The 17396-nt window shown below is 38.6% G+C and overlaps 1 protein-coding gene across 1 annotated transcript; it reads right to left on the bottom strand.

Moving 5' to 3' along the window:
* Positions 1–2414: 2414 nt before the first annotated feature.
* Positions 2415–11733, bottom strand: LOC140238641 (monocarboxylate transporter 7-like). Its single transcript, XM_072318541.1, has 5 exons — positions 11529–11733; positions 10085–10222; positions 7733–8635; positions 6550–6640; positions 2415–2844 (listed from the first exon to the last, which is right to left on the bottom strand). The coding sequence occupies exons 1-5, from the start codon at positions 11731–11733 to the stop codon at positions 2415–2417; spliced, it is 1767 nt and encodes a 588-aa protein (XP_072174642.1).
* Between the last annotated feature and the right edge of the window lie 5663 nt (positions 11734–17396).

Below are 17396 nucleotides of genomic sequence, written 5' to 3'. Positions count from 1 at the left end.
AACTCATATGGATCATCATTCCCTTTCATTCCAATTCCAATAGACAAGACAGTTTCTTTACCCAGTGACTTGAAGTGACTTCATGTTGTTGGATTGCGTTACCTGTTTTTCTCTTGTTTCATTCATTACCTTGGTCGCAATAGTTTGGAGTTCATGTGTCTCCAAAAACTTCTTCAAATCTAACTTTCTTTGAAATTTCATGGACGATTTCCCCTCTACGTACTGACTGAAGTCGTCTTTTACACACGTCCACTGCTCCTCAGTCATGTCGGTTCAACGTGAGTACCAGCATTCGTAGGGTAGACTGGGGTAAGAGCCCCCCCCCCCCCAGCTTCACTACATACTAATTACCATAAACACAGCAAGTGGAACGTATTGTTACATCAGTGGATATTCTAAATTTTGATTTAAAAAAAGCTGCTTGGGGGCATTTTTTTCCAATCCATCCAATAGATTGGATTAAGGAAACACCTAGAGAGTTTAAAAATGATAAACAAACATTTCAGAGCAATCTATTCCATCGTTAAACCAATCTTTAACAAAATTGCCACAGCCCAACAAAATGAGCTGATATACAAAAAAGGTGACCCATCAGGTCAAAGGTTAAGATTGAAAAGTAAGTCAAAACTTTACTAATCCATTGAATTGCACTCAAATATCAACCCACTTCTTCTTCAAGTGACAAATCATGATGTACAATGTTATTCATACACTCTAGATTCAGTGTAACTTGACTCTGATGAAGTCGGGATATTTTGGGAGTTCTTACAGTAATTTTAAGCTGGCACCTGAAGTATGGGCTTGACCCAAACAGGTGTGTTAATGGCATTAAAACATGCAGAAGACAGAGAAAAGGGTCTTGAAATACAAGTGGAAAAGTCCTAGCCTGTCTTAGGCAGTGAAAAACATTTCCAAGAGGATGGTTGGGGGCGGGGTTCCCAGATCATTCCTGCTCTAGTTAGGGTTAAGACAGCAAAGTTCACTCTCATCTATGCATACAAAAGTGAAGCCACATATCCCAAGATCTTATTGCTCTCTTGTCAAGGGATTTAGAATAAAAATTCACACTTTTGGAAATATCTGGAAATAAACATTTCAGGGCAACTTATGACATTATAATAGTTAATCGTACAGAAAGTTTAAAGGGCCAATCAAATGACACCATGGGGTCCCTATTCACCTCAGTCTAACTGATTTTTTGCCCAAGAGAAGAAAAACAAAAAACAAAAACGTGCTGTCATCAATTCCTGTTGGACTTATTATTTCAAATTCAAAGGCGTGTTGTAGGACCTTATAGGCTAAGTTCATGCACATTTTCAGCGAATGTCATTAATCAATAGCTACAGGAGCAGAAAAGTTCTGACCGCCCTGATTTTTTGGTGATTTTTTGAAAACTTGTTATTTGGACTTCCTGTACCCTTTAAAAAATTTTTTTCACGTCAGGTGGACCACTTTCTGGACACTGTTGGATGGTCCTTCCATCCTGTGATAAAAATAAGAAAAAAGTTCAAGCAAATATAAAACATGCACATTCAAAAAACTTTTCTCGGTTTTGTCCCTATTCACCCCGCCGTCCCTGTTCACCCCGTTTTACGGTACTTAATTTGAAACCCTCAATTTTGGGGAGACATGGGACACCCCGGGTGAATGAGAAAGATGGGTGAAATGGGACAACCATAAAAGAATCAGTAAAATTCTCACAAAGTAGATAGATTTAGAAAAAAACAAATACATTGTAATGAAGATGTAAGGTAAAATTGGAATAATTCGTGAATAAAAGGCCGTTAAGACCTCAATCGTAGAACGTTTCTAAATTGCTTCTTTGTGATAAAATTCTGTGTAAATCAGACAATTTGTAGAATATATTCCCTTGCGTAACACACGTTTGCTTCCTTCATGACCAAATTTAACTGCATTTCTTTGAAGACTTGTTAGCTGATAACAAGAACACAACATACACTAAAACTGGCAAATGAATACGACATACGTAGAATGAAAGTTCATTGCAACTGTGGCGGACAGAGGTATAGATAACAGAATTGGGTCCAAACTTTGGCACTGAATTGACCTTAGTCTTTTGAGTGTGCGTGTTACTGGTGGGTGCTGCAACTAGTCTTTACTGTCGTGTGAATCACGGTTTTGACAGATGTATCCCCTTTCGCCGGGAGTGCATTCCTCGTGGGCCCACAGCAGACATGCAGTCCATTGTATCCACTTTTCTCCTGCTTTGTTGTTGAAGGACTCACCACAAACAAGACATGGCCATTATTTGTCTTCGTCGGAGCTTTCCTCTTTCTGATTGAGACGTTATTCTTGTTGTTTGGTTGATTTTCCATGCACCATGGTCTTTCTTTACCGCTTCACCTTGGTGTTCTTGCTCTTGTCTTCCAGAGTCTTATTGTAAGGCGTAGACGTTAAAACTCAGCCCTCTCAGTTTTGCGTGTGCCCTTCCGTTTTGCCTGTGAGTTAACTGGTTTGCACAACTGAGAGAGCACGATTTGGGATGGTTTGCCATGTCCTGATAGGTTCAGACTGCCAGCGGATGAGGTTGATGGGATGTCACGATTTTCCGAGGGAGCATGGATTATTGGCGCTGCTGTTACAGTCTGGGGAGAAGATGGTCCGGAAGGCGCCCTATCACCCACTTGCTGATTGTTCACTCCGATTGGGTTTTCATTGGGAGGCGGTTGCTCTCCATCACCGTCCGTTTTCAGCTCATCAGTAGGGGTGGAGGGCTGTTGCGCGTTTTCTCGGTTAGGAGGCACTTCTGTCTCGGCCGCTGCGGTCCCATGTGGTCTCTGAAGATTGTCCCCTTGGTTCGGTTGGGGTTGGCGGTCAGTGCAGCTGGGATGAAGTCCTCACCAGTGAAGACTTTGTCGTTGAATGTCCAGAGTCCACACACTCTGAACCCATTCACTTACTTCTCGACGGTTGCTGATCTGTTATATGCGGAGGCGAATATCTCAGCAATGTCATAAAAACTGATACGCTTTCCCTGGTTGGCAACCATCCATGTGTCTGCTGATGTGTTGTTTGAAAATGTCTTGTCCAATGGCTGCATTTTGTTCAACTCTGATTTCAAAGGCCCATATGAGTCCTTCCTGCTCTCCTTACTCTTGTCATTCCAGTTTCTAAGCTTCCGCCAAACTCTTCAAGTACCTGTAGAATACAAAATTCGAGCCCCATTTTGCATGGTATTTGTGCACAATGAAAGGGGGGGGGGGCATTGTTATCTTTGTTTCACTTCAACTTTTGTACAAAATTCATAAGCCAATAGAAAATCATAATTCATGATACTAACCATGCACCAGCACAGACTGTGTTTTTGTTTGTCGTTTGGACATGTTTAGTTAGCCCCTCTTCTCCACGACACATTCTGCCGCATATCTGGCAAGACACCTGTGCATGGTACATGTTAAGATGTTCTGGAAAGTCTTCAATTAAGTGTCATGTCAGTGACTTAGGCCACATGCTTTTGTTGCCTTGTTTGAATATTGTTGCGTGGAAGATGCAGGTTGTGGAGTCTGAGCAAATTGTGGAGGCTGATCACGTTGTTGAGGCTGAGCAGGTTGTTGAGGCTGAGCAGGTTATGGAGATTAAGCACATGCCGACATTGGCTCAGTTGCTAGATGCCTTGCGGCTGCAGATGAAATGTTTGTCACAGGTTGAATGCCTCAACAATATCTCACAAAACAAGTTTACCTCAACCCCCTTTTCCCCACACGCACACATACAAACAAAAAGAAAAAAAAATGGCTGAGGGTCATAGTTTTGGCAGGCATATTATGAGCTAAGCATTACTGAGAAAAAGAAAAAGGATTCACACATTCAGTGACAGACCCGCACTAGATTTTGTCCCCTCCGAGGCATTATTCTCATCCCTCTCATACATTACACAGTCCTCAGTTATAATGCATGCAGAGAGTCACATTATGATTTGAACATTTATTAAGTAGTTCCTCATGTACAATAGCAATAACTCATTTTGACTAGAACTTGCTGGTAAATATAGATCAGGTCTGAGGCATGATTTCCACAATTAATGCCTTCAAAATCAGCACAGTTTCATGTGCAAAACAAATTGCTGGACTCGTTAAATATATAGCATGTCATATATATTTGAACTTTTGTTTAAATCTCTGTGACAACACTCAGTTTTGTGCGAGCAAATCCTTTGAATTTCTGATTTGTGAGCCTCTGCTTGTAAAAATGTTAACGTGCAGTGTAATGTGTTATTGAGAAATTCTTGGTGTCTAAATAACTTTTGAGAAGAAAATAAGACGTTGGTTGTCTCTGCATTGGCAAGTCAATGGTTATTGAGAACGCTAAACTTCCGATGCTGCAGCTTATTCATATGCGCGCCATTATAATAGGCATACCTGATAACACTTATTTAGTAGTCTGTGTATTCGCCCTCTCTCTCTCTCTCTCTCTCTTTCTTTTCCTCTCTATATATGTATATCTTGTATTTACGACTGACGATCATCTTTATGTTCTTTTGTTTAATTTATGCAGCTTTTTCCGTAATTCTTGCAGGATCATAGAATATAATTCAACAAAGGAATCATGATTCATATGATTGTATAATACTATGTCCACTTAAACCATATCAAAGACATGCCAAAAAATGTATTGAATTGCTTTTGTTTTTATTCGTAGTGTGTCTTTATTGATAAATATTCCATTTCAATTCTTAATCATAATTCCTTATCTACTGTTGGTTGTGGTTGGATGGACTGAACAGTATTACAATTGTACACTGATCGCTTTGCATTTGTTATCACAGCAGGTGTTCTTTCAAAAGACATTTCTGTTTATTGACATTGAGAATCAGTTTATTCAAATAAAACCACCTATTGGTGTGATTCATGGCGAGTTTGATGACCCGTTTAATTAATTGATGTCAGAAGTAGAGTACGAAACAGAATAATGTCATCTGCACACGGATAATGGTGTAATTTTTGATCTGTTTAGCACTGTCGTTGATATATTGTAAAAAAAAGAAAAAGCTATCAAATAGAACCTTGCTGTATTCCGTATGAACTGCCTGAGGATCTGACATAAGGCATGACTAAGGAAGGTACATATTTGTTGACTACCCAAGAAATTCATGCAACTTTGTATTTACATTGTAAATAAACTTATTTTTTACATGTGTAGAATATATATGTTGCTTTTTATTGGCGTTATGTTTTGCACAGTCGAAACTGAAAAATAATCAACAAAATGAATGAAATAAATTTTTCAAACAACCCCTGTGTATCCCTGAGAAATGTCTCATCCCAATAGTCACTCAATCTATTTTTCTGTTACATGTACTCTCGTGATATTCAATTGATTTCATCCTTCTAATATTTATCGTTAAGTATTTTTTGGTGAAAAGGTTTATTTCCTGTGCACATCCATGACACGCGTGATTTCTTTTTAACCCGTTCGATCTAGAATCCCATAGACTTAGTACACAGGCCACCAGGTTCCCGTAAGGAACGGGTTAACTAGATTTTGATGATTAGGCATATTGTGTTTACTAACCATAGACAATGTCATTTTTTTCTCAAAATGGAAAGCTACATTACTTCATTCTATATACATCCTTCATACAAGTTGAGGCCAGCGTCTTTAAGTCTTCTGTAAGTAACTGTACCATGCAGGCGATTTGTCTGTCACGTGGCAATTCGGAGCAAATTTAAAAAAGAACAAACAAACAAACAAACACTCACACACACAAACAACATTCTACATATAAAACGCTATTTCCAGCCATAGGAGAAATAAGGAATACAATCCGTGATAGGTTGAGGGAAAACAAACACTCACACACACAAACAACATTCTATATATAAAACGCTATTTCCAGCCATAGGAGAAATAAGGAATACAATCCGTGATAGGTTGAGGGAATTTTGACAAAAAGCATGAAGATACAGTATTCATAAAAATGAAAATATTGCCCTTTTTGAAAAAAAAAAATATGCATCAATATTGGCTCAATGCAGAATTGAAGTGACAGGAGCACAAAATCCACCTCATAAACGTGTACTGTACCACTAAATTCTATGTTAGAAAAATCAGATATACATCGTACCTAAATTGCCCCAATGACCTTTTTTTCCATGAATATCTAATATATACACCCATTTTTTTTTTCATCCCTGCCAATCTCCCCTCAATTGTATGATGGTGCAGTCCTCAATCTATATACACTGATATGCAATCTGTAGATTATAAGGCCTCCTTCAGCCCTGTTTTTATCTTTCTGTAATACATTTTTACTAGATAACCTTCAATATATAGGACTGTACATATCTCTTATCAAAAAATACCAAGTCATCAAGCCATGTTTCATGTTTCATTTAATGATGAAACAAGATAATGTCACTATTATTGTCATTGTTCACAGCTATTCCGATACGCGCGAGGGAGCTGCAAATTCCAGGCATATATGCAATCTCTCTGTTCACGTCCAGACGCAACCAATGTATAGCCCTCTTCTCTTCTCACTTTGTCGCATAACTTTTGTGTCAGGTCCCAGTGGTCGACACGCAGTACCGTATGGGCAACAGAAGTAGAAAGGAGAAGAATTCAATCCCGCCGAGCGCCATGAATGCCACAGTGAGGGTGAACCTCTGCGCAAGAGATCCTATGTAAAAGATAGCATATCATGAGAGTTGTGATGAAAGATTTCAAGATTTTTTATATAAAAGATAGCATATCATGAGAGGTGTGGTGAAAGATGTCAAGATTTTTTAAAACCCTCAAAAAGACTATAATCGTTCCATTACTTTCAGCAAATGACGCCATGCTGATACGCATGCATGGTTCATAATTTGTTCACAAGGAAGTCCCCGAAATCGCAATTTGACGTTAAGTATCGCGAACATAAAACAGAAACGGGAATATTCAGCTTCTCCATGCAAAGTTAAGCAAAGAAAAAACAAAACAACCCCCGCAAAAAAAAAAAAAAACCCACACAAAACAAAACAAAACCGAATACGCACACAAACAGACAACAACAAACGATATTGAGAAGGACTTATGGCAAAGATAATTATGCTTACACCAAAGACATGGGAATACACCTTTCTATAGACTGAGCATATCTTGCATGTTTTCATTGCACATGACATGATAATCAACAGCATACATTGTAAGTTATTCTCCGTATGCAGGAAGGTGTATTCCAATGTCTTAATCATTTAGTACTTTGTGAGCAATGAATCGACAAAATGATATCATCAACAGAATCAAGGTTTTTTTTTTTTCCTGCTCGTGTGGGTGTACTCCGTTTGAAGAAGAAAGACAAAAATTACTTTAAAATCATTGCTATTATCATTATTATTATTGTTACGTATGGTGCGTATTAAGATTCACTATTGGAACAACACAACATATAATATGCATTTGAATTGCATATACTTACTTGAACTTAAAACTTGGTGTATCGAAAACCATGTTAATAACGAACTATGACTATCTGAACGTGCAAAACCAATAGTCAAGCAACAGAGACAAATGATAACGTACGTCTTCACATGTAATGACTTTTGGATCATTGAAGAATTTGGAGATCCTTTTTTTTTTTTTTCTTTTTTGTCCCAGCAAAGTTTCCTGTGCTAAAGTATCCTGGGTTATAGTTAGTGCTGGGTAACACAATCACTGATCGAGTTTAAGTGTTAGATTTGCTGTCTAATTTGATTATAAGCGGGTTTTGCAATCATTGCGATCTGCCTACCAGCCATAACGCCTCCTAAAGGTTCTCCAGTGCCGTATGCCAGACAGAAGAATACAAACGCCGAGGAGAACTTTTCTGGTGGGACGTACTGCCGCAGTGTCACGACGTGGAGCGACATCCTGGCTCCGATAGTCACTCCAGTGACGAACGCAGCAAGCCCTAGATGCCAGAAAGCCAAGGTAAGGGGATCGAATGCGAACACGATGCAATTGATGAAACTGAGGAGCAAGTTGAGATCGAGACTCGACAACCATTTCCTGTCGATGATAGGGCCCTGGATGATGCGGCCAACCCCGTTTCCAATTCCTCCAAAAGCCGCCAAGAAGACGGCCGTAGAGAGAGGGAATCCCCTTTCTACACCGTGGGGGATTAGGAACACCACCCAGGCAACGTTGATGAGACCGCCAAGTAAGAAGAATATGTAGAGCGGAATTGTGTAGGGTTCTTCAAAGACAATTGAGAATCCAAATAGCTTACAGATACCTCGTCCCAATCTCAAGCACCAGCCAATTGCTGATGAAGATCTGTCGGAGTTACCGTTTTTGGTTAGCCTTGATGTTTCGTCCACGTGGTCGTCGTCGTCAAATTCGTAGCTTGCGCTTTCGGTTGGTTCAACTTTGCCTCCATTCTGACTAACAGACGTCTTGATTGATGCCCCGATACTTTCGATTGCTACGGCGAAGAGATACATGAACATAGACATGTGAAGTCCGATGGCTCCCAGCAGGAGGATGGCTCCTCGCCAGCCGTACACTTCCCGCAAGGTCTCGGTCAAGATCGGCAGAAGAACCATCCCGAAGGCGTTGCCACAGTGACCGATGCCGAACTTGAGGGCGAAATTCTCATGCACGTTTCGTTGAAATTCGACGACGATGCAGAGAATAACGAAGGCAAAGGATATCCCTACATAATCAATTTCCCGTATGAGAGAGAGAGAGAGAGAGGAATAAACGGGAAGGGGGTGGAAGAGAGGAAGAGGAAAAATGATAATTATTTTGTCATATTTATGCATCCAAAACTCGTGTCACGTGCTATTGTCAGCACGAGCTTGAGGCAAATGAAACTCGATCGAAACGCTGGAATGCCACTCCTTTAGTCTGAGTTATATTCTTAAAAAATGAACAATCCTAAATTTGTATCAGACAGTAGTTCAGACAGCAAATGAATTGACATTTGGTCCTCAGTTTGTTTTGATTTTTCACTGTAGGCCTACTTGGAGAAGGAAAATGCAGAAAAAAAAACCCAACCAAACCAAACTAAACAACAGTCACCAGGATGATGCACCCTTAAACTTTGTGGGGTGACGATTTCAACCTTCTTTAACTTCATGTCTAGTCTTAACCCGCTCTCCAAATAGACTTGGCACTGATCACGACAGGTTTGCATGGTCAATGGGTTAGGAGAAGTCGTGATGAAAACATTGATCTACAAAATTTCCTTTCAACAACCCTCCCCCATTTCTCTTTCCTCCAATCCCCTCCCCTCCTCTTCCCTTCTCTCCCGTCGTATCCCCTCCCAATTCTTTTTCCCATCCTATATACCCACCCCTCTGTCAACTTCAGATATTTGTCAGAAAATAATATAATAGTGCAATTGATTGAGAAAAGGAGCGCTGAGAGTTTTATGATATATAATAAGCACAAGGCTTGACAATCACCCTTTTTTTTCCCTCTGGTCGCCCGTTCGCACCACTAGAATCTTTGAATCTGAAATTTTGCTGACCCGAAAAGCAAATGCCTTACCCTATAAGTAAACGAAAGTATAACAAATCCATTCGTTTTTTTTTTTTTTTATCTTAAGTGCTCGAAAGGGCCACCAAGAAAAAAGTTTCTCTTTTTTTGTGTGTTTAATTTTCAATTTTCAGTGGCCCTGGTCACCGGGCCAGTACTAATGTAAGCCATGTAATTCCGGGGTCATCCCACCTGACCGACATGCAAGAGTCATACAGCCTACGAGTTCGACATTGAAAACAGGTCCTTGAGCCATACAGCTCACGAGTCATACAGCCCATGAGTTCGACACTAGGCAAGTAAAACCCATGAGTTCGACAGATATAACACGGGGCTTAATGTGTCGGTTTGTGGGCGTTGTTAACTTAGTGTCGAACTAATGGGCTGTATGACTCCTGAGCTGTATAACTCGTGGGCTGTATGACTTGTGAGCTGTATGAATCATGGGCTGTATGACTCGTGGGTGTCGGTCTCGTGACATACGTGCATCCCGTCATTTCTGTATAGAATATCTCCCTCCAATTACACCCCACTCTTCCTCCCCTGCTCCCTTCCTGTACCCCTCCAATCTTTCCCGCCAACTGTCCCACCCGTCAGTCTGTTTGCAGATACATATACTTGCCAGATATGATGAGCGACACTGTGAACAAGAACAAGTCAGCAGATACACTCGTCAGACATAGACTCCCTCCGCTGACGAAGGCAAAGACAGCTACCATATTCACTCGAATTTTGTCCAAGATAGGTGAGACGAGTGGCGCTGCAGGACACGAAAGACACAGCACATTAAAAAAACCAGCAAAAACAAAAACACTTCATTGTCAGGTAAAATCAAGCAAAAAGAATATACCAAATGGTGGTGAAATCGGACGTAAACGTGAAACTATGGGAGATTTAAGCTGCACATCATTTCATGACTGTAGATAAACTTTGACCTTTGTCTCAAATTATTTATGTCTTGCAACGGTGACTTTTACGTTGGTATAAGTTATATCTCCTCATCTATAACCCATATTTTTGCTGGTATGTGTACAAGTCAATGGGAAGTGATGATCTCATCTGATTTCCATACGGGCTTGCCCCTACGTGCACTGTTTCGTGAAAATATGTTAACGTAAGGGTTCGTTCACTTCAATACCCTTTCCGAATTCTTATCTTCCATCTCTAGAGAAAATTCTGACTTTCAGTTTGTATGGCTAAAAGTCATTAACTTTATCAATATTTATGATAGTTCTTAATGAAACATGGTGGGCAATAAAACTGTTACGTCCCACCCCCTGGCATGGACAAAAGTTTTAAAGACCTCCATAACTGACTCTTGTGACTTAATCAAATGAAAAGTGACCATTCTGTGTTGAATATGTTCTCACTCAGACATGACTCAACACATTATGCTGATTCATTGTTTGTAGATAAGAAACTTATCCTCCAATCAATGATCCATGAACTAAAGGAAAGATGAGAAAAAATTAATGTGTGAGGTATATTATGAAGAACAAAATCCTCATTTCCATATCTCTTTCGGCTAGATAAAAACACTGAGATTCAGAAATACCCCTGACAACTTAAGTTTCTGCTCGAAACTATCTTTTATTGTTTTTTGTTTTTTTTTTAAAGTCCAGTCCTGTTGATGGGGGTGCATATTCATTGTTTGTAGATAAGAAACATATCCTCCAATCAATGATCCATGAACTAAAGGAACGATGAGAAAAATGTGTGAGGTATATTATGAAGAACAAAATCCTCATTTCCATATCTCTTTGGGCTAGATAAAAAAAAACACTGATATGACTGAGAGTAAATAAAAAATAAGAAGTAAAACAGACACTCGTGTTGTGAGAGTGACTACTGCAAGCCAACTGAGGTACCTCTTACACTAATTTGAATTTCGCGGATTTCGTTCTAATATTCTAAGTTCTAATATGGCTGTTCTGTGAGAATCTCCAAGCTCTAGTGATCACGATATCTACAGAAACAAGATAAGTAACGTATTAGACTATGTGGAAGTGATACAGCTGTAATATCCTTGAGACAACAACTCATGTCCGGGGGACGGGGACACTTACCGATGACGAAAGATACACCATGATAGAGTCCGATTACGGTCCCGAGGGTTCCGTAGTCGGTGTCCAGTTGGTAGACGAGATCGGTCAGAACGACGCTGAAGCTCTTAACTATTCCCATCTCGATGAATGAGATGAAGAAAAAACATACCACGAGAATCCACTCCTTCCAGCTGGCTCGGGGGCGTGGCAGCTGAGAGTCGCGCATTGCTGTTGTTTTTATCACTGCCGATGTTTACCTTACCTGTTTGGCTTCCTGTTGGTTTGTCCCCATTAAAGTTGCGATTCTGTGCAAGCATGAAGACGTAAAAGAAAGTAAGCAAATCACACTAAAACGTTTAACATTTTCACATATTCCTTATTTTGTTAGCTACGTTGTTTTGACCAAACCTTCGCCTAATCATCCGTACATTGTATAGATATCATGGTAGTACCCGGAAATCACCTATGTGGAGAGTACATGAATGTCCCAAAATATTGTTATTTTATTGCAAGTAGGAACAACTATATCCCTTTAACCAAACAAGAGTCAGTTACGTCTTTCTCATCATCAATTGTAGAGTTGTATCAACGTAACATTGATGACTGTTACTGGTATAAGGCTGTCCTTACAAAAGCATTTTGCCAAGAAACAGGCGAATGCCTCATCACGGAGCTGAAGTGGAGTACTCCCTGGTCTTTTGCATTGGTATATTTGCGACCTATTTTTTCTGCACTTCCTGAAACATATGAAACATCCTTCTCCCTAACATTATGACTGTTGTAATGTACGTAGTGAATTGCGCCGGTTATTTGTTACTCAATATAACCTCATGCACTCCTCAGTGGAACATCAAATAAAGAATGATGCACAGGTAAGGTGCATACATTCATATCTTAAGGAAATGTTAAGAATCCTGTTTTATCTTTTTCCAATATAAGATATTCATTGTAAAAATTCAGAGGTACTAATTTGATGAAGTACAGAGATGAGTTCTGTCTCAAATTTAGACTTAGCTGAATTATGTATGGTACGCCTATAATGCTCGTGCCTTCCCTTTGAAATCACCCAGTACAAAACTGCGAACTGCCATAATTCTGAACCCCCGTAGACTTTTCCTGCCTCGAAGACTTGCCCCCCCCCCCCAAACAACGCCGCTAAATGTATCCGCGAATCTCATCTGGAAGTATTTCATGAAGCGTTTTGTCAGACCAATATGTCTGAAAATTTTATCTTATGGTTTGCCAGAAGAAAATCTGACAAAACGCTTCATGAAATTCCCTTCCTCCGTCAGTTTTCATTGACCTTTATCTTTGGGCAGACACCCCTCCAGTCACCTCATCTCAGATCAAAGCTGTCGTTACAATACTGTCCTCAAATTGAGAGCTCATAAGCACCAAACAAAAATGAAGATTTCATGACATAAATGTTTACTAATTTGTTCGGGTTAACCGTTGGTGTCAGGTTAAAAGTAAACAATGATCAAACAAATAATGAGTAAACTTACTATAGGAGCAATGCCTTTAAATGCTTTGGAGACTGTAAATTATCATCAGCGACTTGATGCAAATTCTTTGATAAATTGGCAAACAGTGAAATTATTATTATTATTTAAAAAAAAAAAGTGGCAGCCAATATAGAGGTATATAGTTTTGGAACATTAGATATAAATCTTTCACATGTGTTTTGAATCGGTTGAAAGTTGTACTTTCTGAGTGTCCCTTGGAACTAGGGGTTGCTTGTAACGCAAACAATAAAGTAGTACTTTACATCGAGTTTATTAGTAACGCATGTTTAGGTGTAGTTTCAACAATATTCTCATTGAAGTTTATGCACCCATTTATACACGAATCAGATTCAGGTTACTAGATCAAATAATTTGATTATGCCAATTTACATGAAAAAGGTGATTTGCGATCCCATATCCCGAGATTCATAGACTCAGTGATTTTACAAGTGATCACAGGTAAAAACAGATCTAGACATACCAATGATGTTATAGACACTAGGTACAAAGGATACGATTTCTTACTTAGTTTCATGACTAAACTTTAATGGTTGTACTCATTTTGAATTGCTTTGATTTGATTTATTCTTTGAATGGCACGTCATTTATGATTCTTTTGTTATCAAACAATATTATCAAAAAATGTTCAGTTCTTTGATATCTCTGGGAATTATATGCTCCCACTGGGTTCGGCTGCCGGACAAGCCCCCAATTGTTAGGATTCCTCTTTTCCGTCGCGCAAGAGAAGAATGAAACCTAATAAAACATCTCCAGATATGAAATTCGTCGGTTATTCTGGGAAAGGATCCCTGGCAATCCGCCACCATGATGATTACGTTTACTTCCATCTTGTGTCTCCCTGCGCACAAGGCGCGCGCACGTTTCTCTAATTGTGTCTACTACACAGGTTAAATGTAACACAAAGTATAGAGATGACCATGCATGCCCACAAAATACTCCTGCCAGCCTTTAGTAATTTTGTTGGCGAGATTTCGTCCCCTCCTTTTGACTTCCTCAGGCCAAGTGGACACACTGTCTGTTTTGCGGTGTGTGCTTTTTTCCTGATCATTGGACCGTTGTGAATGAAAGAGACTGTGTGTATGCATGAGTAACTGTGTATGTTTGAATCCACTAGGAGGGCAATAAAGGCAATTAGAATGCCATACATGTTTTTTTCCCCAAAAATTAGCATAACATAGTCAAGGTAAAAGTTGAAGAAATAATCATTTTATCAAAACCTATCCACAAAATTCAAGCAAACATACTGCAAACTCACTCAAACACTTTCAACTGTACAGGCCCAAGAAAAAATCCAAAGCATTATCCATAATCAAACAATAATCCTAACCAAAATCAAGATATCTGTCCTGTCTGACATAGTTATAAAGTGTCTTTATGAACTTGATAGCTCACTTTGCAGAGCAAGAGCTGCAGAAGACGACCATAGTAACTAAATGGCCAATGCTTTGTTTTGTCATAGGCACTCTTTTTCATCTTCTTTAATCCCTCATAGTTTGTTTCCCAGCGCAATTCTGGCAGCATTGGATTTCTGTGGACATTTTCCCTGCGGATAGATTACCAGCAGATTTTCAAATATCGTCAAAAGAAACCGTTTGGTCCATACACAGACACTACACAACTAGGCAGAGTGATTTATATCACCTTTCTCGTATTCGAACAGGTTTCACTCTGTCTCATACCATTATATTTGCAGGAATCAAACGATGTGCATTGACTTGTCTCTTGAAATAACGAGGCGTGCATCTCTTTGCGACTTCAAGCTTATATAAAGATTTATTTTTAAATTATTAGTATGTTGCATTTTTACAGATCTTGAATTATGATATCAACTCGCGTTCCATGGCTACATACAAGTATTAAAGGGCATACTTTGATTATTGTGTGTAAAATATGCAACTTTATCATCAGGTATATTACAATGTAGTGAGTTATCGGAAACCAAAGTACAAATACGTTAATGAATGTTGACTGCATGGAACCAGCAATATAAGTAGAACACATCATTACAAGCTTGAGGATTATTACATTATTAGAATTAGATCCCCAATCAATTGAAAGGTTATGAATTTTTAAAGTTTCGGCCGTCATCACTAGATGAAGAAGACTACTACACTTCATAGCGTCAGTACTGGCAATTACATAACGAGAATATACAAAATTTCACATATTTTCACCTTCAAGCATAATGACAGAGAACTCGACTTACCTCTTTCACAAAGCAAGGGAAATGATATTTTCATCATGATATGTCAGTGTTAAGTCGATGGAATGTGTGCTTTTCATACAAATTTCATTTTGTGGTATTTCTTTTGTCCAATCATGAGCTGTTAGTCTTCTTATCCAGTGATGACGGCACCAAAACTGTAAAAAATCATAACTAGACTTAACTAGACATAACTTGTCTGATTTTTATCAAATCTTCACTTATGTGGTCCACTTACATTTCTATTTTCACTTAATTAGGATATGTATTTGGGCTTTGTTTTCCTTTACCTAAATTACCAAGCCTTCAATCTAACGATCTTTTTTCTTTTCTTTTTTTTTTTTGCCCCTTGGCAGACCAACCCTCAACACGTCGGGGAGGAGGGGGATGTTGAGGCCATCATTGACCCTTGACCTCCGAAGCATCCCCTTAAAAATGCTCCCATTGCACACCGACTGCGTTTACTCTATGTCTGGATGCATAACGTTGGATTTTCGCCCTCCATTACCTGCAAATGAACAGCAAGGAACTTTTCAACATATGTTCAAAAAGAACCGCCTGGTTCATCCATTAAGCCCTACAATATCCCACTCCCGAGAGTGGTTAATATATCATTTTCTACCAACAATTTTCGTCACAAGTACAATGCTGACGCACGCAACTCAAACAATACGTGGATGACGTGCCGCTTGATATATTTTGGAGTAGATAACTTTATGTGAAAAAAACGAGGTCATGCAAGGACACTGGAGATAAGTTGATTTCAAATACGGTAACATATCTAATATTGAATCGAAGTATAAGGCCATGTATAATATATATATATATATATATATATATATATATATATATATATATATATATACATATATATATATATATATATATATATATATATATATATATATATATATATATAATGATTATATCAAATATGGGGTACAGGATATACCTAGTATTTCCATTATTGGATAGATAAGATATAAGATTTAGAGGAAAGATAGAAGAAATATTTTGTAGAATAGAATTGAGGTCAGCCGCGGAGACTATTTTGCAACCCTGTTAGCAACAACGAACTGGAATGCACGCAGTCTTAAAGCACAGAGCTGCGAGTTAAAAGATTCATCTCTTTGCTGGAGTATTACAATTTCAAACAAAATGCAGGGTATACACATTTACAAAGTGTCTGTGCTCTGCAAGTTTTTGCCCCTTTTCTAAATGAAAAAAAAAAATGAAAGTACTATTATTAGTCATTCACAAAATTTGTGTGCCCCGATCGAGTCACAAAAACATTATAGCAGTGCCACGATATCTACTTTCTTTCTTTAATGTCGAGCTCTGAATAGGTTAGTATGGTGTATAATGTAATCATGGTCTTACTTTCTTTCTTTCTTTTTTTTTTGGGGGGGGGGGTGGTTCAAAATCACTCAAATCTGACTTTTTGATATGTTAACTGACACAATCAAAATGTTTCTAAACTGAGTTGCCATTCTATGGCACTGATGTCTATCAATATGTTTAAAGGCATAATTTAACATATTTTCAGATGAAACATAAACCCGGCATTAGTGTTTTAAAACAGTTCTAAAATGTGAGTTAGGGATAGAAACAACCACTGTGAAATGAAAAAAAAAAAAATGAATTGTTAAAATCTATGTTAAGTATGTTGTTAAACATACAAAATGAGAACAGTAGTGATAATTAAAGTGTTTCCAGACTAAACCATCTACAGTTACGGTTTATTGAGAAAAATGCAGATATCTCCTAATTTAGGCTTTGTCGAGAAAATTTACATGATAGGATATTTTGTGGCACAACAGACGTACACATAATGCATCAAATGTCGTATCTTGATTTTTTTAATTCGCTGTTCCCAAAGGTAAATAGAACCTTTAACATTTAGTTGAGACATGAGGGAACAAACATTGAGAAGCTCAATCTACGAATACAAAATGATTCCGATGTGTACTGCTATTATCTTCTTTTGCGAAAATCCCTTTGAGGAGACGAAACTATATCTAAACCAACAGCGGTGAAGAATAATTCCGTCACCTTGGTACATCGGAAAAAAAGTTGAAATTCAAGGGTCCTGGGTTCCAATCGGGCCAATTTCGAATAAAAACCTTATCATTGACAAATATGCTAGCCGCAAAATACATG

This window comes from Diadema setosum, chromosome 15 (assembly GCF_964275005.1).
Source record: "Diadema setosum chromosome 15, eeDiaSeto1, whole genome shotgun sequence".
NCBI classification, from domain to species: domain Eukaryota; kingdom Metazoa; phylum Echinodermata; class Echinoidea; order Diadematoida; family Diadematidae; genus Diadema; species Diadema setosum.
Note: the sequence above shows the minus strand (reverse complement) of the source record. Positions and strands in the feature narration are given on the sequence as shown.

Coding starts and splice junctions, on each gene's coding strand:
- LOC140238641 (XM_072318541.1), bottom strand. CDS start 11,733: ATGCGCGACTCTCAGCTGCCACGCCCCCGAGCCAGCTGGAAGGAGTGG. Junction 8,636..10,084: donor AGTGTCGCTCATCATATCTG/GCAAGTATATGT, acceptor TTGATTATGTAG/GGATATCCTTTGCCTTCGTT. Junction 2,845..6,549: donor CTACTTCTGTTGCCCATACG/GTACTGCGTGTC, acceptor ACTTCATCCCAG/CTGCACTGACCGCCAACCCC.